Source organism: Drosophila virilis, chromosome 3 (genome assembly GCF_030788295.1).
Source record: "Drosophila virilis strain 15010-1051.87 chromosome 3, Dvir_AGI_RSII-ME, whole genome shotgun sequence".
NCBI classification, from domain to species: Eukaryota; Metazoa; Arthropoda; class Insecta; order Diptera; family Drosophilidae; genus Drosophila; species Drosophila virilis.
This window is the reverse complement of record NC_091545.1, coordinates 10,933,201-10,952,524: the sequence shown is the minus strand read 5'-3', so window position 1 is coordinate 10,952,524 and position 19,324 is coordinate 10,933,201. Positions and strand designations below refer to the sequence as shown.

The window sequence follows — 19,324 nt, the reverse complement described above, 5'->3', positions numbered from 1 at the left end:
ACGTGGAGTTGGTTGAAAGAGAGCTGGGCTTTGGAGTCTGGCGATTGCACAATGAATCTGTGACTTTAACTTAATAAAAGAAATCAGAAAAGCGTTGCAATAACTGAGCTTACAGCAAATGCAGCCCAAATACCGATGCCCACAGCGTTGGCAATAAAAGAAAACCAAAGTTTAGCCCCAAAAACATCAACGGGCCCGAACAATGCACATGTACAATGGCAGTTATGAATGACGACTGCGATTAGCTACACCGAATTTCGAAAAATAATCATAGAAACTAAACACACAAAAAAAAAAATAAATAAAATAAAAAAGATTTTCACACTACAAAGACCGCTGACAGCGGCAACTAGCGAAGCATGTAAACTCGTCTTTGGCTTAACATTAGCAATAAGCCCCAGAAGGCGCCGCCCTCCCCTCCTCGCATTCCCTCAGGGGGCTTTGACGTTGCGGCTTACCCCAAACGACTTCATTTACATTTTGGGCGTGAGAAGAATGAATGAGGCATGCAAAAATATGACAAACAAAACAGACACACAGATATACTAAGTAAGTATATATATATATACTCTACAAGTGCTGGCCGCATCTTTCCCAGATGCAGCTGCACCTGGTTGGCTTTAATTAGATCTTGTCGTAGTATACTATTTATTCGCACCGGCACCGCCCTTACGGTATCTATGCGGAGATCTACACATCCATATCCCATGTGCTGTTTTAAATTGCGTGCCAAAAACTACATATCTGCCGTCTGATGTAACATTTTTATGCAAGTCCAAGTAAAACTGAGGCGGAACTTGCGAATTTGTATGCACGTCTACATGGGGAAATACCTACATACTTTGAATTTATTTATGTAACAACAAATAAAATCATTGAAAATTTGCTATACCAATTTGGTATTAGGGATTTACCCAAAGCTCGAGCAGCTGGCCATGGTTTTGTGATGGTCGCACAACAATTAAGTTCTTTTCCATTAACGTGCCGTAAATGCCGGCTGATAAGCGACAAGGCTGCCAAAGAGTCGTGTGAAATATTCACACATAACAGTTAAGCATTAAGCATTGCAATAAGAAATTAACTATGTGTGCATGTTTGTATATGGGTATACAAATCCATTGTGAATGGGCAAGGATAATCGTTACTAATTCGAATTGCGAAACCGACAAATCGTTATCGATACTTGTGCCATTTTCACACTTGCTGTCATTTGACAACACTGTTGCCGTTTTAACAGTCTTTGCCAGCGGCTAATTTTCGTTTATTTAAAAAAGAAAGAAAAACAATGACATAAAGTTAAGACCTTGCGTTACAAAACCGTTGATTGTATCAAATCATTACCAACATTTTGGACAACAGATATCATTTTGAATACACGTAAATGTATGCAAAAGCTAGAAATAAGCAAGAAACAAAAAGAAAAAACACACACACACACACAAAAACCAAAACATATACTTAACGATGTGAAAATGTGCAAAACAAAGCATTTGCTTAAATACCAGCAATTAGGCACGCACCCGCACAAGAAAAACATTGTCTTTGCGAATTGGCCACATTCAAGTGACATTTCAATGGAGTCGCCAAATGATTTAATTAAACAACAATTTTTAAGCACACATGAGAAATGTCAATGCCCAGCGGTAAATGCGTAACTTAGCAGCTATCCACATTAACAAAAACCAATTTTTTTTGTTTTGTTGCGGCTATCTAGGAAACTTGATTCGGCCAACAAGCCACCACCTTGGCATTTAAAATGTGGCAAAGTGCAAAAAACAAGCTGCACAACAGGAAGATCGAAAAACAAAATATAAAAAAAAAGACCGTTCAAATTTCTTAATAGAAGCGCCAAAAGCCTCTAAAATAAAGCAACAAAAAACTCGAAACAAAAATAAACAAGTCGCAGCCACAGATTAAATGTTAATAGTAACGGGCTCTCCACACTCGTGAAGCCGGGCAACAGCAAACAGAAAAACCGGATTTGTGGCACAGAACAATGCGCGCATAAATCTCGCGGCACAGTTTGAATGCAATTTACCAAAGCGCCGAATGAGCGATTGTCAGGGATTAACGACATAGCCTCAGCCGCAGCAACAGATGCTGGCTGCAGCCAAGTGGACAGAAGTGAAGCCGCTGGCTGTAATAATCAAATCAAAACTTGACATTGTCTGATGGCGCTTGCTGATTTAATAAAAAGGAAGCAACCGCATGAGAGCGAGAAAGGAGGCTCCCCCCTCCATATTAACGCATATTAAGTGGCACATTGTGTAATGTGTGGCACATGCAAAGACATTGCCACATCTGCGGCTCCAACATACACAACGATCCTACGTGACATGCAGTGAAAGTTAATTTGGCGAAAAATTATGAAATGAAATGTGCTTTCCTTTCGAGTTGCCATTGCCAGCGCATTGTCTGCTTGGGTCGGAAATAAAAACCAGCAGCACACTCGGCGTCTACAAGGTTAATAAATACATCCGATAAAAAGGCGGCGCAGAAAATCCACTTAATCAAATTAAGTAACTGCTCTCTAACGGCGGCTGCCCTGCAATGCCCAGCAAATTGGCGGATAAGGCACAATTCGCTGGCTCATTGTTTGGTGCTCAAGTTTAGAAAGGCCACGGCTCTTGGAAAGGTACACCAAAAAGAGTGCTCCATATGCTGCACAGGTGGTTTGTTTAGTTAATTTTATGTCTAAAAGTTTATTAAACATGCCTCGTGCACACATAGCACATTGTTGTGTGGAGTTTCTTTTGAACGTGCATGTAAAAGTTGAATTTCAAATGTGTATTTTTGTTTTTGTTATTGGTGTTTTGCTGCAGCCAAATCACTGGGTTTTGGTCATTGCAGTTATGTGTATGTGTATGGTTGGTTTGTGGACAGATCGGGCTCATTTCGAGTCGGCCGCGGACTTGGTGGCCGCCTTGATGGTCGCCGCTGAAGTGCGCTTCAAACTGACCAAGACCTGACGTTTCGTTGAGGCTGGGCCGGGTCGATTGGCCTTGGTCACGGCCGCTTTGGGCGTTGCTTTTTTCGGCGCCGCCGCCTCTTTTTTTGCAGCAGGCGTTGCTTTAGGTGTTGTTGTTGTTGTTGTTGTTGTTGGTGGTGGTGGTGTTGTTGTTATTGCTGTAGTTGATTTTTTATCTGCAGCCTTTGTAGCTGTCGGCTTGGTTTCTTTTGGCGCCTCCTCGTCATTTCCATTTGGTTCATCTTTGACATCCTTTAGCTTATTCTTCTCACTGCAATAATGGTTGCACATTATGGGTTGTATGGATGGGTATTAAAATAAATCCAGCTCACCTTTCGATGTCAATATTCAGCACAGATTCATCTTCCTCCTCCTCTTCTTCGTGGCCCAATGGCTCAACTTCGGCCAACAGATCACCCAAATCCTTGTCAACCTCTTCCCACAGTTTTTCATCGTGCGATTCATCAGCATCCTCGCCTTCATATTCCTCATCTTCATCATCCTTGCCGTCCATCTCAATGTCCTCTTCGGCATCAGCTTCGTCAGTATCTTTGGGTATCTTGTTACCCTCCTCATCGACCTCATGGTCGTCATCGTCATCGCCCGCATCAGATTTGGACTTGGCCTTTTCGGCCTCATCTTTGTGGCGCAAATAGTTCTTTATATGCAAGTGCTGCAGGCAATGCTTCTTTGTATACGCATCTAAGGTATCGTCGCCCAGCTTGGTCGAGTAATGATTGCACAATTCGCAATAGAATGCTTCCACAGCCTTGATAAAGTCCAGGCCGATAAGGCCGCGCTTGCGCGTCTCCTCGTCGGTGCTCTTCTGTGCTGTTTCGGCCTCAAGTAACATTGCATCAACATCAGCATCCATGACATCGTCATCGATCTCGCCCACCGAATCGACGGTAAGGAATTTGTTCAAATCAATTTCACGCTCATCAACGCTGTCCTCCGATCCGGACTCGTCGTTACGCGCCTTATTCTATTGACAGTGTGTTCCGTTAATAAATATTGAAAAAGGAAATCCTCTTTCACTCAAAACTCACTCTTATGTGCTCCAGCGAGCAGCGATGGTTCTCATAAAGCATAGCATTCTTGAAGGCCAAATGACAAGAGCCACAGTACGGCATCAAGAACTTCTTGATTGTCTTATGATGCTCCGATGCCTGATGCAGGTTCTTCGGCTGTCGATAGGCTAAGCGGCAAAGCCGGCAATATCGGGACTCATACTCCTCCTTGCTATTCTCCTCAATCTCGCGCTGTGTGGTGCGTTGACGGGCGCGCATGCGCTGCAAATCCGCCCGCTGACGTAAGGCGACAGTACGCATCGAGTTCTTGTGAGTACGCGAGTTCAAATGATAGTGGTATTCCTGTCGAGCATATCAATATAGGTATAAGCTAATTGTTTAAATATACTTATTGATATATATTTGATTGGTGCATCGATTTTGATTTGATAGGTCCCTTTCCACTTACCTTAAAGGTAACGCACTTGATGTGGCAGTGAACACAGGTGAGCTTAATGAAAGTACGCTTGCGCAGATTGTTATGGTCATCGTCGCGATGGCGGGAGGTGGAGGTTGTGCGTCGTTCCTTGCGTTCATCATCACTTTCTTCTTTGTCCTTGCGCGAGGAGCGCTCCTTCTTGCTGGACGATTTCTTCGATTTGGACTCTTTGTCATCGCCGTCCTTGTCTTTTTTCTTACCTGTCGACTTTTCGGCTGTGCCCGATGATTTGCCCTTCTCTTTGGGCTTATCGGCATCACCGGACTCATCGGCCTTGCCCTTGGCCTCCTCATCATCATCATCATCGGAGCCAACAGATTTGGCATTCTTTTTTTCCGATTCATGGCCATCGCCGTGCTCCTGCTCATCGTCCTCATCCTTATCCTTATCATCGTTGGACTTGCCCTCGGCATCTTCGGTTGCCGTTTTGGTGCTACGCTTCTTGCTTGGCGACTTTTTAGTCGTTTCGCTCTTCTTCTCCTCCCCATCGGCGCCATCTTTATCGTCGTTGCCATCGTCTTCGCCATCATCGTCATTGCTTTTCTTCTTCTTTTTATCAGAATCGTCCTCCTTGTCAGCGTTATCAGAGTCATCATTATCGTCACTAGAATTATCGCTGCTGTTCCCTCCCTGGCGTTGGCGTCGCAACGAGCTATACATGGAATTCGAATTGAATTTTTTTTTTGTTTTTTTTTTTGGTTTTTTGTTTTATTTGTTTTTTATATTTGTAGTGAAGGGGGGAGGCGCAAATGCAAATTGTTGTGGTAAGTACACATATATTAAGCAGTAAGCTAACAAATACTTTGTCATAGTGTGTCAGGTGTCGTAGTCTGAATTGATTCTCTACAAGATTATTGAAACAGTGACAACAGTTTACATAGTATGCGAAGATCTCAAATCTCTAGTATCTCGATATAAGAATGGTTTCTTAAGTAAGCCTTTCAATTTGTCAATTTAGCCAATAATAGTTCTTAACCTCGGACTTCTCACTCATATATGTGGCATATTATTATTATAAAATAGTCATAGTGTTCATATCACATATTCATATTGGTAACATAGCCAAATGTCTTTGATGCTCTCTTCAATTGGAGCCCGTCGCCCTTCATTGGCGCATGGCGTATGTGCTTTAAACTATCGTCGGCTTTGAATTTCTTTATAGGATTCATAACTGCCTCACACAGGAAAGCAAAATGCGCTATATACTGGACGACTTTTCTTTTTTTTTTTGTTTGTAATACTTTTTTTTTTTTTGACTAATTACCTTTTCAGCTGTTGGATCTTGAGCAAACGTGCGCGATCTTTCTGCTGAGCATAAAGCAGTTGGCGGCGCATGGTGCGCAGATCATTGGATTCGTTGATGCGCGGCCGCACAATCCGCATGTTGCCAACGCCACGCATGTTGTTGCGCATCATCCCGCCGCGTATGGACATTGAGCCCCGCGGACGTGATATATAATTGGTGCCGGCAACGCTGCGCAACAGCGGGCGCTTTGGCGGGCCCATTGACGACTCGCGCTGATGTCGCTGACTGCCCGAATCATCGCGTGGCCGATACGAGCTTGAACTGCCGCCACCACCGCCGGTGCTGTTCCGTTGATGATAACTGGACGACGATGAGCCCATGTTCTGCGATGACGACGATGGACGATCATTGTGATCATTTGACGAGGACGTGCGACGGTAATCCTATGACGATTGATGAGTAGGAAGGAGTGTAGAGGAGCATTGTTTTTTTTTTTTTGTTTTGATTTGATGTTCGAATACATAGGTAGATATACATATAAATTTCTTGTTTGTGGATGATAAAGAATTGCTATATATATTTATACTTTTATATAGTTATATAAATTGGGTTATCTCAAATGCAATAATCGTTATCCTGTAGCAAGTGTGTGTAGTAGTAGTAGTAGCATGATGAACAAACCTTATACTTTTAGCTATTTAGATGGATTGATTATACAAATATACATGTTAATTGTATATATTTATAGGTATAGATATCTGTTGTCGGAACGGAGACATTGTCTGCTTTTACAGGCATTAAGATATACATATTATATGGGGTATAGACACACAATGCACGCTCTCAATCATGTTTTGATTCAGGTTCGATCGCAGCCATGACTGCACTTTCTATGCATATAAAATATATATATATATGCATATATGTATATATCTCGATCGGTGTGGCAAAATCTTTGCTATATGCGTAGCTGCTGCTGCTATTTATAATATATATGAAATATATATGCAATATAAATTGAGTTCTTGCGTTCTCAAAGTCTTTTTCTCTGACTACTTTGAGTGCACAACTATTTATGTGTGCAATTTCCGTTTACGCTCTAGAATCCGGTGTTAAAACTTCACAAATAGTGCTATAAATATTTGGAAACTCATTAAAATTACACATACAATGACCGCAGTACAGATGCATATGTCTTAAGAAACCTGAAAACTTTTCATTTTTTTTTGGACACATTAACTTTTGTAGGGTCAAAAATAAACTTACGTCTTGACGTGGCCGTTTGCGGTCATCGCTGCGATCCCGTGACGAATCCTGTTCGCCCGGTTGAAAAAAAAAATTAATTTAGAAACGAGCCCAAGATGGGGTTTATTTGAACTCACATAGCTGCGCTTGTGACTGGAGCTGGAGTCATAGCGTCCGCCGGTGCTAGAATTATGATGGTTGTTGAACTTGTCGCGGTTGCGATTGTCATAGTGGTCGTTGTTGGAACCAGCATTGTTGCCACCACTGTATCGATTGTTGTGATAGTTGTTCTCATACCGTCCGTTGTTTGGCCGGTAATTGCCTTGGGTACGAGTGTTCACGTAATTGCTAGAATTGCGGTTGTTGTAGTAGCCGCCGCCGCCGCCACGCATTGTGCCGCCTCCTCGTGGAATGTAGTTGCCGCGACCACGCATTTTGCTATGAAAGCAAACAAACATGCACACAATAAACACAGATTAATGCATAGAATATTCACACTAGCTTTTGCTTTTTTTTTTTTTTTTGTCTAGCGAAGCACCCCGTTACCAGCACGTCGCACCATGCGCCGGCGTCGACAGCGGCAAATAATCGATATTGGTTGCAACACATATTTCGCCTAAAATACAGCACAATATAACTCCGCTTACCTTTTGTATTATTGTATGGAAAATAGCACACTTTAAGTTTTTGGTTTGAAACGTTTGCGCAATGAGATTGCACTTATTTTTTAGATTTATATTTCACAACTGTAGAACAAGCCGTAAACGAAGAAAAAATTTTCCGACAATGGCTAATGTCCTAGGGATGTGCACTTAATTAATCGATAAGCAAGTAAGGAGTTGACATTTATATTAAGGCAGGTTGGCAGTTTCGTAAGTTCAATGTGACCGCATATGGGACCAACACAAAGTAACAATATTTTTTCGGCGTTACCGTACTTCGAAACGGCGCGAAATTGTAATGTTTAAAGATTTTTTTTTTGCTACAATTTACTAGGCGAAACTTGATGTATTCAATTTAACGAGTTGTTAAACGAATCCATTACATACATATGTTCTTTACTCAATAAAAAGCAGCGTAAATGTAAGAAAAGTTAATGCTAAATTAAGTTTTACATATGTTACACAGAAAACTCTACATACTCTTTGGAATGCGCCGCAGCTAATATTGGCAAGAGGGCTTGCATTCACGTTCAGACAACGCCAGTTGGGCGCACATTGGTTGGTGGAGGTGCCCCACTGGGTTTGGTCATCATATCGACTGCGTTTTTAAAGAATTGCGTTTTGACAAAGTCGGTGGCGGCGCTGTTCAAATCTTTGCCTGCGCCGTAGTTACACTTGATATAGCCGTAGAGATTGGCCGCATTAAGTGCTATGGCAATCATGACCAACAACAGCCATTTGAACTTGAGTCCAAACAGTGCCAACAGAAAGAAGAGACCCCAAAACAATGGGCAGAGAATTAGCCCCAACCAGAATATGCGCTGCTCGTGCTTGTTGATACGGCTCTGGTAGGATGGAGACTGCGTTACATTTATCATATCGTTGAAATTCTATTTTATATATTTGGAAATGGCTTACGTTTTTCGACTCGAACACCCAATGCGATTTGCCATCGTCATCAACATAGTTCCACCAACGCAGTCCGACCAGAAGTCTGCCCGATATATTCTTCACTGTCCAGAAGTCGGCGGATAGAAAGAGCACAACGAATACAAAGCTAGTGATGAAGGAGTCACTGAACCAGCCGCAGAACATGTAAATAATGATTGATGCGCCGCGGAAGAACAGGTGAAAGAAGGTGACATACGGATGCCTAGCAGCAGACGCAGGTTAACGCAACGCATACACACATTATACGCTTTTATTGCTTACGTGTATTTCTGGGCCGCAGTGCTGGGATCGCGCATTTCGTCCTCCTCCCCAAATGGTATCGTATCATCGTCTAGCAATGGCACCTGTGCAGAACATTTAGTTAGTTTATGTTTGCAACTTAGTCACAGCCTTTGGGCTTGGATGCGATTAGATGCTTTTAGTGCTTTTAATGTTGTCTGGTTTTTGTGGTGGTTGCAGACGAAACTTCTGCGCATTAGTTGTTAGTGTGGCATACATACATTTCTTACCGTTGCGGATGCCATGATTTAATTGTGGCTTGACTAACTTTTTACTAATTTTAATGAAATATTGCTTAATTATAACTTAATGCATATTTTTTTGCTTGCTGCCTGCGTAGTTGCTTATCGCACTGTGGCAGCATATCGATAAGTTATCGATAATGTGGAGTGCTGGTGTGGCAACGCCAACGTCATAATTGTTTACTTTTTGCTGATAATAGCAGAGAGCGGTCTTCTGAGTGCGAGTTTATTCTCTGCTCCTGCCTTAATTGTTCCATAAATGAGCATTATTGATAAGCATGTCAATAGGCATATATAGAAAGAGCGGCAACCAGCAGTTGCAGCTTACCGAGCGCTTGCTGCATTGGTGTTCACATTGATAAAAAGCGAGTTGATAAGCCAAGCAAACGGAGCGGAAATACAAGTTAAAAGCAGACGGCACAACAACAGAAATCAGTTGCGAGCAAACCGCCCAGCAAAACAGACGTACAAAAATCGCCAAGTGCTTAAGTAGGGAGGCCCGCAAATGAATGAATGAACGTGCGAAGACGACACGACAAGTGCAAGAAACGAGTTACGATAACAACACACAAAGCACAGAAGAAGCGTTCAGATTTAGACGCACTTAAAAAGAGAGACAGACAGAGAAAGAGAGAGAGAGAGGTCAGCGATCTTTAACCAGCTCCAAGCTCCTCCTAAACAGCGTCGGCATCACCATTAGCAGCCCATGCCTTGTGCGTGTGTTATTTTTTAAACAAAACATTAAATAAAACATTCGATTTCAAGGGTAGTGGCAGAAGCAACGTGTGTATATCAGCAGCTAGCCAAGTGATTCAGCTGCTCAGCGTAGACGCAGCCAGCCAGTCAGCCAAGTAATTATCGTGTACAGAGGTGAGTGGCACACACAAATACACACGTTGGCAAGCACCGTTAACTAGAACTCTGCCCATGCATGTACGTGTGCGTGGAGAATTTTGGTGACGTCAATAAGAATTTCGCTCAGTTTGGCCCAATTTTCACTTTCCAGCTCCAGAGCAGTCTTTAGTAGAAGCTTGCAGCGTACGGTTCGAAAATGGCACCACCAACTGTCTTGGTTACGGGTGGCGCGGGCTACATTGGCTCACACACAGTGCTGGAAATGCTGAACGCTGGCTACAATGTCATCTGTGTGGACAATCTGTGCAATGCCTACAGCGGAGGTGCCTCAAAGCTGCCCGAGGCACTGAGTCGTGTACAGGAAATAACCGGCAAAAAGGTTCACTTCTATCGCGTGGACATCACAGATCGCGAGCAAGTGCGCTCCGTCTTCCAGGAGGTGAGTTTTATTAGCCAAAATGGCACGTCAGCAAATCGCCAGCATGTTGATGAATTGGATATATGTGGCACATTTCATACGCCAACCATTCCATCTTGCTTATCACAATTGCTAACGCTATCAGCGCTCAACGTTTGTTTACTCAGCTGGCGCACACTTGCGACGCGTCCCGCGCCAACGATCGCTAAGGCATAGGCGTGACCTCGGTCACATAACTTGGTGTGCTGGCAAGCGACTGCGTCAACATTGACGTTGCACTCGATGCGGCGACAATCTGATTGCCATTATACTAATCTTTAGCTACTGTTTCTATTTTTAGCACAAAATCGACATGGTAGCCCACTTTGCGGCGCTCAAGGCTGTGGGCGAATCCTGCCGCATACCGCTGCAGTACTACCACAATAATATGACGGGCACCAATGTCCTGCTGGAGGCCATGGCCGATAACAATGTATTCAAATTTGTGTACAGCTCGAGCGCCACTGTTTACGGTGAACCCAAGTTTTTGCCTGTTACTGAGGAGCATCCGACGGGCAATTGCACATCACCCTATGGCAAAACCAAATATTTTACAGAGGAAATACTGAAGGATCTGTGCAAGTCAGATAAGGTATGACCAATCCGTAACTCATGTCCTTGTTCTCTTTAAACTAATCATTTTCTATTGGCAGCGCTGGGCAGTTGTCTCTTTGCGCTACTTCAATCCCGTGGGCGCCCACATAAGCGGTCGTATTGGCGAGGATCCCAATGGTGAGCCCAACAATCTGATGCCCTACATTGCCCAGGTGGCAGTTGGCCGTCGTCCAAAGCTCAGTGTCTACGGCAGCGATTTTCCCACCAAGGACGGTACTGGCGTACGTGACTACATACACATTGTGGATCTGGCTGAGGGACATGTCAAGGCCCTGGACAAGCTGCGCAACATTGCTGAAACTGGCTTCTTTGCCTACAATCTGGGCACCGGTGTTGGCTGCTCTGTGCTGGAGCTGGTGCATGCTTTCGAACGTGCTTCCGGCAAGAAGGTCAACTATGAGCTGGTCGATCGGCGTTCAGGAGACGTAGCCACTTGCTATGCGGACGCACAATTGGCATATCGTGCGCTCGGCTGGAAGGCGACACGCGGCATTGATAAAATGTGCGAAGATACGTGGCGCTGGCAGAGTCAGAATCCCAATGGTTATGCCAATAAATAGTTTCTGGCAGTTTCTCATATTGATGCGTTCTTGCCTTTTACGTGGCAAGGTCGTCGTTCCGTAAGCGTGCCACGTTCTTTCTGCTATCCTCTTTTGTTATCAACTGCTTTTTTCGATAAGTTCCTCAAGCGCTCCTCAAACTTCAGTTATTTGTAATTATTCTAATTAGCAAAAAGCGTACAACTAGTTGTTTATAATTTGTTTGTCAGACTTTAAGTGCAAAATGTTACAAAATTTGATGTATGTATGTGTAAACCCAAAGTACATTGTAATAAAAAAACAACAAGCTGCACCTTACGACATTTTTACAAAGATTAGCTGTCGCTACAGTGCGATTGCAAGGTGAAGGTCAAATTCAAGGTAACTGCTTCTAGAGGCAAACATTTATTCAATGCAATTAAACATTTAAAAACTGATTTTAAAAATACTTAATAAATGTGTATACATATTTAAAAAAAAAAAACACATCTGCACAAGTAACGGCATTTATCACAATTATGTAATATTTAGTTTTCAACAACTATGCGTGTTTTTGGAATGCTGCTGATTGTATAAGAGCTGTGGCTTGTTGCATACATACATTCGTATATATCTGACAGGTGTATAAAAGTACAAAATTGTTTATATTTACGTGTGTGATTCACTATTCAATACGGGCTGTGAATGTACATGAGAAATTTGTTCTATACATTTTTGGATGCTTTAGAAATCGTGCAAATATTCAGCCCGTTGTTGAACCTGGCTTATGTTAACATATTGTATATTTTGTTTGTTGCATGTGGCTTGTAGTTGTAATTTGGCAATTTCTTTACACGGTTTCTTGGCAAATCGTACAACGAGCGGAGAATATAACAACCTAGTTCGGGGACTTTAGCTATCAACTTAAGCCAAGACAAAGAAACACAAATTTAACAAGAAGCTTTTCTACTGCGACATTCACATATGCATCTATGTTTTGTTACGAATATAGCTAAATTGTGCACGATATGCATAATGTAAAGGTAAGTATATATGCTTATATATATATATATATATAAATAAGTATTCGAGTAGTTTCCAAAGAGCGCTAATTAGAGATCCTTAGCAATGAGAGGCAGTGAAGTACTAGATAGTAAATTTATATACCGCTTGAATGCTGCTGCTTGTATGGAATTTGGGGACCAGCCAATTTAATTATGTGGATGTGACACCCTTGCGTGCTACTAGCATATTAAGTATCGGGTTTTTCCGTATATAGCTAACTGCCTTTTTATGGGTGACCATTGTGAAGTCGTAGCCGTTGCATTGCAGTATCTTGTCATGTATGCGTAGACCAGCTCGAGCAGCTGGACTACCTTCGTGCACCTCCGTCACATATATGCCCTGGAGCGGTTTTATGGTAGATTAGTATATAGGATCATCCAATATATGATACGTACATAGTCCGTATAGCCTTGTGGGCTCTTCTTGTAGTCCTGATCGATTCCGCCACCTATTTTAAAGCCGCACTTCAATATTTCTCTGCCCTCCTGGTCGTAATCCTTTTCCTTGTGCAGCGTTATGGGTATCTATCGCGGGAAACATCATAAATAATAACTGGGTAACAGTGTGAAAGTCTGTTTATGAGGCATCTCTATGATGCGCGACCCAATTTCACGAACACGAATTACACACGCACACACACACACGCACCCACATACAGGAATAACGCTGTTGCTACCTGTGCATGTGTGAGTGTCTAAAATTTACAACTTACGCTCAAACATTCCATAGCCGTGCCGGCCTGATGCTGAAATGCCATCTTCGCCATGATGTTGTTGTTTTAGTTAAAATTCACTCAAAGAACACGATTAAAATTGTTATTTGCTTGTTATTTTGCGCAAATGAGAAACTGATTTGCCGTCTTCGCGTACAAACACAAATTGCTTATTCTCTACAGCAACACAAATGAGAAGTGTTGGTAAACGCCGAAATCAAGTCAAACAATTATTTGTTGTATGTTTCTTTTATTACATTTACATAAATAAACAATAGCTTGGAATTGATAAAAATATTTCGATTTAGGAACGCCGCATCGCCAACATAGTATTTATTTCCCATATTATTATGCGCGTTCTATCAATAATCTCTCTTAATTGTCGGTTTTTCAGTTTCACAGTTTCGATGAGCTCCTGGTTCTCTTGCAAAACCTTTCGATATTCGTCACATTGCGATGGCTCTATACGCGGATCGGGCTCATCCCTGTAGGGTATTAAACTTTCGGCGTTCATGTAATCCATGCCGGCATCATTACACTTCTCATAGATGATGCGCACCCGTTTGAAGAGCAGCCGTATAGTGCGAAAATATTCCTGAACCTTTTTCTCCGTGTTATTGTCTCTGTGTGATGTGGGTTGTATGTTCTTTAGTGCTGAGAAAACCTCTTGGAATCGAGACGCAATATCCTGCACTGTTTCTTGGCCCAAGCGCGATAGCTGTACTATGTTGATTTCCTTGTGCGGATTCGGTTGAGAAATAGCCAGCATGTTGTTGCCGCCGCCACCTCCGCCAGCTGCACTTGTGCCTGGATTGTGTTGCTGTTGTTGTTGTTGTTGTTGAGGCATATTCGGTTGTTGCTGCTGTGGGCCACCACCTCCACCCATGCCCACTCCCTGCTGTGGACCCATCATTTGCTGTTGCATTGCATTCCCTTGCTGCTGCGGCATATTTGACATCGGTACGCCGACGCCGCCTTGCATCATTTGGTGTTGTTGCTGCATCTGGTGTTGCGGCGACATGCCCATGCCTTGCATTAGACCAGGCGGTCCACCACCAGAACCTGCATTGGGATTGATTTGCATGCTACCGGGTCCGCCCGGTCCACCACCACTCATCATGTTCATTTGGTGCTGCTGTTGTTGTTGCGGCGACATGTGCATGCCTGCTCCTCCCTGCATAAAACCACCCATAGGCATCATGTTCGGTCCCCCGCCACCTTGCGGACTTTGGTTCATCTGATTTTGACCAAATTTCCACATTTTACAAACTATAAAGCCGGAGGCAAATAAAAACAATACAAACTGGCTGTTTACCAGCACTAAACGTAAAAGAGTTGCCACTTATTGAAATATCGAATAAAAGGAACAATCGGCTATCGGGTTTTTATCCAGCCACAGGTATTTATCGGACAAGTTTACGCTGCTTCTGAGTTTTAAATTGTTGGCTACCCAATTTTGGTAGCGCGCTGCGATGGCACGCGAAGATGACAATGGATTTAGTGATTGGGTAAGTTAAAGAAAAGAAAACAATTCAAAGCAGCGTGTAAAATGATTGTTGCAGGGTGGTTACTTTGAAGCGAAAAAGGCAAAACTCGAGGAACAATTTGCGGCCGCTAGCGATCCATTTCGCAAGTCAAATCTCTTTGATGGCATTTCCATTTTTGTCAATGGCCTGACCAATCCATCAGCCGACGAACTCAAGCGCATTATGATGGTACATGGCGGCACATTTCATCACTATGAACGGTCGCACACGAATTTCATCATTGCGTCAAATTTGCCTGATGTGAAGGTGCGTAAAATGGACACCAGCCGGATAATTAGTGCCCAATGGGTAGTTGATTGTGTACAACAGATGCGTATTGTCGACTACAAGCCGTATTTGTTGTATACCAATCAAAAAACGACGCAGCCGCGTCTAAATTTTGGGAAGGCTAAAAACAACGATTCAACAGTGTCCGAAGGATCGGGAACCCTTGAGAGCGCCCTTGGTGGCATACTCAAGGAGCTACAGCAGGCTGTGGCTACTTCCCCAGACAAAAACTCATCCACTGTGACCAATGTGTTCAATACAACGACCAGTACCAGCAACAGCGCACGCACTGCCGTCGACCCAGCGTTCCTCAGTGAGTTCTACAAAAACTCGCGTCTGCATCATATTGCAACGCTTGGTTCCGGTTTCAAGCAATATGTTTGCGAGTTGCGTCAGGCGCATGGCAACAAATCGTTTGTGAAACGCACCGAACTCCGTTCACAACTAGGTTGCAAGCAGCCAGACAATTCAATTACGACTCCAAAACGTTATGTTATGCATATTGACATGGACTGCTTCTTTGTATCCGTGGGTCTGCGGAAGCATCCAGAGATGCGTGGCTTGCCCCTTGCCGTAACACATTCCAAAGGTGGAAGCGCAGCCACCGATGTGCCCGTACATCCACAGGCTGACCGACAAGTTGAACAGGAACTGTTTGCCCAACGTTTTGAGCACCAAAAGCACGACAACATACGAGCGGACAAGGTGCGCTATGGTTTTGAAAAGAAAATGTCGCTGTCGGAGATTGCTTCATGCAGCTACGAGGCTCGCGAAAAGGGCATTAAGAATGGCATGTTTGTTGGCCAGGCGCTCAAGCTGTGCCCCGACCTTAAGACTATCCCTTACGACTTTGAGGGCTATCGCGAGGTAAGCATCGCGTTTGGTTAACGTATCAGGTTCTCTGGTAATAAATGTCTGCTATTTCAGGTGGCCTTTGCTCTGTATGATACTGTGGCACAGTACACGCTCAATATTGAAGCTGTTAGCTGCGATGAAATGTTTGTTGATCTGACGGATTTGTTGCAAGACCTACAAGTCGATGTTATGACGTTTGTGACACATCTGCGCCAGGAGGTGCGCGATAAAACTGGTTGTCCTTGCTCCGCGGGAGTGGGTGAAAATAAGTGAGTATAGCCGCATGACTAGTTGAATTTGGAACTGATCACTCACGTGTACATTGACAGACTGCTGGCTCGCATGGCTACCAAGCTGGCCAAGCCCAATGGACAGCATCTGCTGGACACTGATGATGCGGCTAAATATATGGCGTCCTTTGCATTAGATATCCTGCCTGGTGTGGGTAGCAGCATGACCTATAAGCTCAATCAAGCAGGCCTTATCACATGCGCTGATGTTCAGTTGGTATCGCTGGTGCGCCTGGAAATGCTACTGGGCAAGAAAATGGCACAAACACTGTACCAAAACTGTCGTGGCATTGATCCACGTCCTCTTGTCTATGAACAGGTGAGACTTATCTATCCATATCATCCATATCCATATTATTTAACTATCCATAATATATCCACTTTTCTTTTAGCAACGAAAATCTGTCTCAGCTGAGGTCAATTATGGCATACGTTTCACCAAGAACGAGGAGCTGGAGAAGTTTCTACAGCAGCTTAGCATCGAAGTGCACAGCCGTCTCATCGAGATCAAGCGCAAGACCAAATTGATAACCTTGAAGCTGATGGTGCGTGCTGCAGAGGCTCCTGTTGAAACATCCAAATTTATGGGACACGGCGTCTGTGACAATCAGACAAAGTCTTCGCTTCTGAAGCAAAGCACCGACGATGTTGAAGTAATTATGACAAACGTGCTCAAACTGATGAAAGAGTCCGGGTTCCCGCCACATGAGCTGCGTGGCATTGGCATACATTTAGGCAAGCTGGATGATATAGTCGATTCGAAAAAGGAGAACGTCATCAAGAATATGTTTTTCAAGATGTCTGAAAAGCAAAAGGGTAGGCCGAATTTCGTTTGTCATTTGTTTCAAAATTGACAGATTTTGTCAACCCAGAAAAAACTCTCAATGAAGCAGTGTCAATCAAGGAGCCAGTGGAAACTAAAGCAAAGTCAGCAAACGTGAGTGTCCTCAGCATGTTGCAGAGCGCAGCAGCCAACAAGAAGTCATCCGATTTTGAGCCCATTCCGGTGGGAATATCAACAGTCTGCGATGAGAATGAATCGCTTGTGGTGCCATCAGCGGAGCCACGCAAGCAGCCAGTGGAAAAGAAAGCGAAGCCGCCAGAAGTAAATGTTCTCACAATGTTGAAGAACGCCCCAACGGCTAAGAAAACTGGTATTAAGGCTATTTCGACAGGAGAGACAATAGTTTGCAGCGAATACGCTCCCCCGCCACTTGCTCCCCCAGCCATCACACAGTTTGATGTTGATGTTCTGGCGCAACTGCCAGATGAAATACGACGCGAGATACTCTGCTATCCCGAGGAGTATTTGCGCATGACCAAGAGCACTGTGCACGGCAAACGAGACATCCAAGCCAAAGAGCACGAGGAAAAATCCAACAAAAAGAAGAGGAAATCGCGCTCACGGTCCAGATCCCGTTCGTCATCGCCTCCACCACCGCCACCGTCGATGCGTGCTGCGTGTCCTACTGTTTTAAATGAGAGCGACCTGCAGCCCTCCACTTCGAAGGCGGCCTTGGCCAAGCACAAGAAGCGCGTCTGTCGTGCCGATCAAATAGTGGCTAACTATGTGCAGGAGCTGCCACAGCACATGCATCCCGCCATCTTACAGTATCTCACAGCAAACAATACGATATCAAAAGTTCCTTCTGCGCCGGATGTTGTGGCACCCGCTGCCAAGCAACCTGTCAAGCCTACGCAACAAGAGAATGTATTTGTGGATCCCAATTATAAAAATATGCTGGCCACTTGGGTGAAATCGGAGGAGGTGCCCAAGCCAGCCGATGTGGACTTAATGTACATGAACATTTGCTATTTGGTGGAAGAGAACAAAATGGACAAGGTTTACGAGGTCATGAAGTACCTGTGTCGCCTCATCAAAGCCAAACGTGCCAGCTGTTGTCGCTGGCACATGGCGTACAATGAGATCGAGTCGAACATACAGGAAAAAGTGCACGAGATATTGGATTGCCACATCTATTTTACGGAGGCGATCGACTGTTACAAATGTGCCTAAACCGGGCTTTAAGTTTTAAAGAATAAATAGCTTAGACCCAAAGTACAAAGTTCCTTAGCTATAGTTTGTGAATGTCAAGTTCATTTAGCTGATGCTTATATTTATATATATGTATAAAATGACTAATCCAAAGCTGTTAGCGCCAGTTGCTTTTATTGTTGGCCTATAAATTTATTTATAAAGCTCTGAAAGCCAGAAGAGCGGTAATTAATGTCGTAAAAGCAGCGGCAGCAGCAGCGGGTAATAATCGCACAATGACGATGGCGTTGATAACTTTATATACAAAAGGGCGGCTTGGTAGTCGCATCTGAGCCGGCTAAAGACAAATAGGCCAGGCCAACACCTGGCGGAACTGGCAAGTCATAATTTGCACTTTAATGAAAGCGTCGTTGGCCGCAGCGAACAGGTAAAGTCACTGCAGTTAATCGCCAACGACGCGACGTCGATTGCCAACCGGCGCAGTAATATGTAATTGATTCGCATGCCTGCGACTAGCCCCAGCCCCAGCCCCAGTCGCAGCCTCAATCTCAATCCCAGCCCCGAAGCTGCTAGCTTCAGCTCCAGCCCCACTTGACAAACTATAACAATTACAGTGCCAGGCAGCAACCCCACACCGCACAGATGCAACTTTTGCGCAGAGATTGAGTGCAGCAGCTGTTTGTTGCCTTTGCCACTGACAGTGGTAATTAAAAATAGTCAAGCTGCATTTCTTGCACCGCATCCGGTTGAGTCTCTGCCCCCGTGGGCTGGGCCAGTTTCCCTGGATTTACATGAGCTGCGCTTTGTCTGATTTAATTATGTGCGCAAAAGGCGTCGTTGTTTCATAAATTTTATGCATCCTGTCGCCGCCGCCGTCGCTTACACACTGTAGTCCACGCCAGGCCAGGTCCCAGGCCAACAGTAGCCGGTCTGTGTCTGGTTTTACACACATAAATATGATCTTGTCTCGCTGAGTCGAGCTTCATCCAGCAACCAGATGCAAATGTTGTCAAGTTTTGATAGACTTGTTGGCAGCATCAAACAG

General features: G+C 44.0%; 6 protein-coding genes and 1 long non-coding RNA gene across 11 annotated transcripts; 3 read left to right on the top strand and 4 right to left on the bottom strand.

Moving 5' to 3' along the window:
• Positions 1-996: 996 nt before the first annotated feature.
• On the top strand, positions 997-2,872 carry LOC26531289 (uncharacterized). The gene is made up of 2 exons (XR_001450366.3): positions 997-1,643; positions 1,715-2,872. It is a non-coding gene; the product is annotated as an uncharacterized lncRNA (long non-coding RNA).
• Ciz1 (Ciz1 zinc finger protein) lies at positions 2,767-7,776 on the bottom strand. The gene is made up of 8 exons (XM_002047073.4): positions 7,616-7,776; positions 7,106-7,406; positions 6,990-7,037; positions 5,742-6,166; positions 4,448-5,129; positions 4,018-4,341; positions 3,301-3,953; positions 2,767-3,239 (listed from the first exon to the last, which is right to left on the bottom strand). The coding sequence occupies exons 2-8, from the start codon at positions 7,400-7,402 to the stop codon at positions 2,891-2,893; spliced, it is 2,778 nt and encodes a 925-aa protein (XP_002047109.1). The 5' UTR covers positions 7,403-7,406; positions 7,616-7,776; the 3' UTR covers positions 2,767-2,890.
• Positions 7,777-8,005: 229 nt separating this feature from the next.
• Positions 8,006-9,242, bottom strand: LOC6624531 (uncharacterized Golgi apparatus membrane protein-like protein CG5021). Of its 4 annotated transcripts, none has more exons than XM_002047072.4 (4): positions 9,091-9,242; positions 8,843-8,925; positions 8,549-8,783; positions 8,006-8,490 (listed from the first exon to the last, which is right to left on the bottom strand). In XM_002047072.4, exons 1-4 carry the CDS (start codon positions 9,103-9,105, stop codon positions 8,161-8,163), a joined length of 663 nt encoding a protein of 220 aa, XP_002047108.1. In that variant the 5' UTR covers positions 9,106-9,242; the 3' UTR covers positions 8,006-8,160. The 4 variants fall into 4 exon arrangements, with proteins under 4 accessions (XP_002047108.1, XP_015031246.1, XP_015031245.1 ...); XM_015175760.3 differs by having other exon boundaries at positions 8,006-8,475; XM_015175759.3 differs by having other exon boundaries at positions 9,082-9,234.
• Positions 9,243-9,370: 128 nt separating this feature from the next.
• Positions 9,371-11,881, top strand: Gale (UDP-galactose 4'-epimerase). 2 transcript variants are annotated; one of them, XM_015175263.3, is made up of 5 exons: positions 9,371-9,815; positions 9,873-9,972; positions 10,109-10,396; positions 10,716-11,006; positions 11,068-11,881. In XM_015175263.3, exons 3-5 carry the CDS (start codon positions 10,154-10,156, stop codon positions 11,587-11,589), a joined length of 1,056 nt encoding a protein of 351 aa, XP_015030749.1. In that variant the 5' UTR covers positions 9,371-9,815; positions 9,873-9,972; positions 10,109-10,153; the 3' UTR covers positions 11,590-11,881. The 2 variants fall into 2 exon arrangements, with proteins under 2 accessions (XP_015030749.1, XP_015030750.1); XM_015175264.3 differs by having other exon boundaries at positions 9,868-9,972.
• A 73-nt stretch (positions 11,882-11,954) lies between these two features.
• LOC6624426 (tax1-binding protein 3 homolog) lies at positions 11,955-13,514 on the bottom strand. The gene is made up of 3 exons (XM_002047070.4): positions 13,325-13,514; positions 13,008-13,136; positions 11,955-12,951 (listed from the first exon to the last, which is right to left on the bottom strand). The coding sequence occupies exons 1-3, from the start codon at positions 13,376-13,378 to the stop codon at positions 12,763-12,765; spliced, it is 372 nt and encodes a 123-aa protein (XP_002047106.1). The 5' UTR covers positions 13,379-13,514; the 3' UTR covers positions 11,955-12,762.
• A 40-nt stretch (positions 13,515-13,554) lies between these two features.
• MED30 (Mediator complex subunit 30) lies at positions 13,555-14,648 on the bottom strand. Its single transcript, XM_002047069.4, has one exon. The coding sequence runs from the start codon at positions 14,583-14,585 to the stop codon at positions 13,629-13,631; it is 957 nt and encodes a 318-aa protein (XP_002047105.1). The 5' UTR covers positions 14,586-14,648; the 3' UTR covers positions 13,555-13,628.
• Positions 14,649-14,688: 40 nt separating this feature from the next.
• On the top strand, positions 14,689-18,426 carry Rev1 (Rev1 DNA directed polymerase). The gene is made up of 6 exons (XM_002047068.4): positions 14,689-14,832; positions 14,887-16,005; positions 16,066-16,262; positions 16,323-16,602; positions 16,676-17,099; positions 17,156-18,426. Exons 1-6 carry the CDS (start codon positions 14,797-14,799, stop codon positions 18,298-18,300), a joined length of 3,201 nt encoding a protein of 1,066 aa, XP_002047104.1. The 5' UTR covers positions 14,689-14,796; the 3' UTR covers positions 18,301-18,426.
• The last annotated feature ends 898 nt before the right edge of the window (positions 18,427-19,324 follow it).

Bases quoted from the DNA above. Each gene is read 5' to 3' on its own strand.
- LOC6624426 (XM_002047070.4), bottom strand. From the start codon at position 13,378: ATGGCGAAGATGGCATTTCAGCATCAGGCCGGCACGGCTATGGAATGT. The intron at 13,137-13,324 runs GTAAGTTGTAAA...TTCCCGCGATAG, and splicing joins CGGCTATGGAATGTTTGAGC to ATACCCATAACGCTGCACAA. The intron at 12,952-13,007 runs GTACGTATCATA...AAACCGCTCCAG, and splicing joins CACAAGGCTATACGGACTAT to GGCATATATGTGACGGAGGT.
- Ciz1 (XM_002047073.4), bottom strand. From the start codon at position 7,402: ATGCGTGGTCGCGGCAACTACATTCCACGAGGAGGCGGCACAATGCGT. The intron at 5,130-5,741 runs GTAATTAGTCAA...TTCCATGTATAG, and splicing joins AAGATCCAACAGCTGAAAAG to CTCGTTGCGACGCCAACGCC. The intron at 4,342-4,447 runs GTAAGTGGAAAG...TATGCTCGACAG, and splicing joins TCAAGTGCGTTACCTTTAAG to GAATACCACTATCATTTGAA.
- MED30 (XM_002047069.4), bottom strand. From the start codon at position 14,585: ATGTGGAAATTTGGTCAAAATCAGATGAACCAAAGTCCGCAAGGTGGC.
- Rev1 (XM_002047068.4), top strand. From the start codon at position 14,797: ATGGCACGCGAAGATGACAATGGATTTAGTGATTGG. The intron at 14,833-14,886 runs GTAAGTTAAAGA...TGATTGTTGCAG, and splicing joins ACAATGGATTTAGTGATTGG to GGTGGTTACTTTGAAGCGAA. The intron at 16,603-16,675 runs GTGAGACTTATC...CTTTTCTTTTAG, and splicing joins GTCCTCTTGTCTATGAACAG to CAACGAAAATCTGTCTCAGC.
- Gale (XM_015175263.3), top strand. From the start codon at position 10,154: ATGGCACCACCAACTGTCTTGGTTACGGGTGGCGCGGGCTACATTGGC. The intron at 10,397-10,715 runs GTGAGTTTTATT...TTCTATTTTTAG, and splicing joins TGCGCTCCGTCTTCCAGGAG to CACAAAATCGACATGGTAGC. The intron at 11,007-11,067 runs GTATGACCAATC...TTCTATTGGCAG, and splicing joins ATCTGTGCAAGTCAGATAAG to CGCTGGGCAGTTGTCTCTTT.
- LOC6624531 (XM_015175759.3), bottom strand. From the start codon at position 9,105: ATGGCATCCGCAACGGTAAGAAAT. The intron at 8,784-8,842 runs GTAAGCAATAAA...GTCTGCTGCTAG, and splicing joins ACTGCGGCCCAGAAATACAC to GCATCCGTATGTCACCTTCT. The intron at 8,491-8,548 runs GTAAGCCATTTC...AATGTAACGCAG, and splicing joins GGGTGTTCGAGTCGAAAAAC to TCTCCATCCTACCAGAGCCG.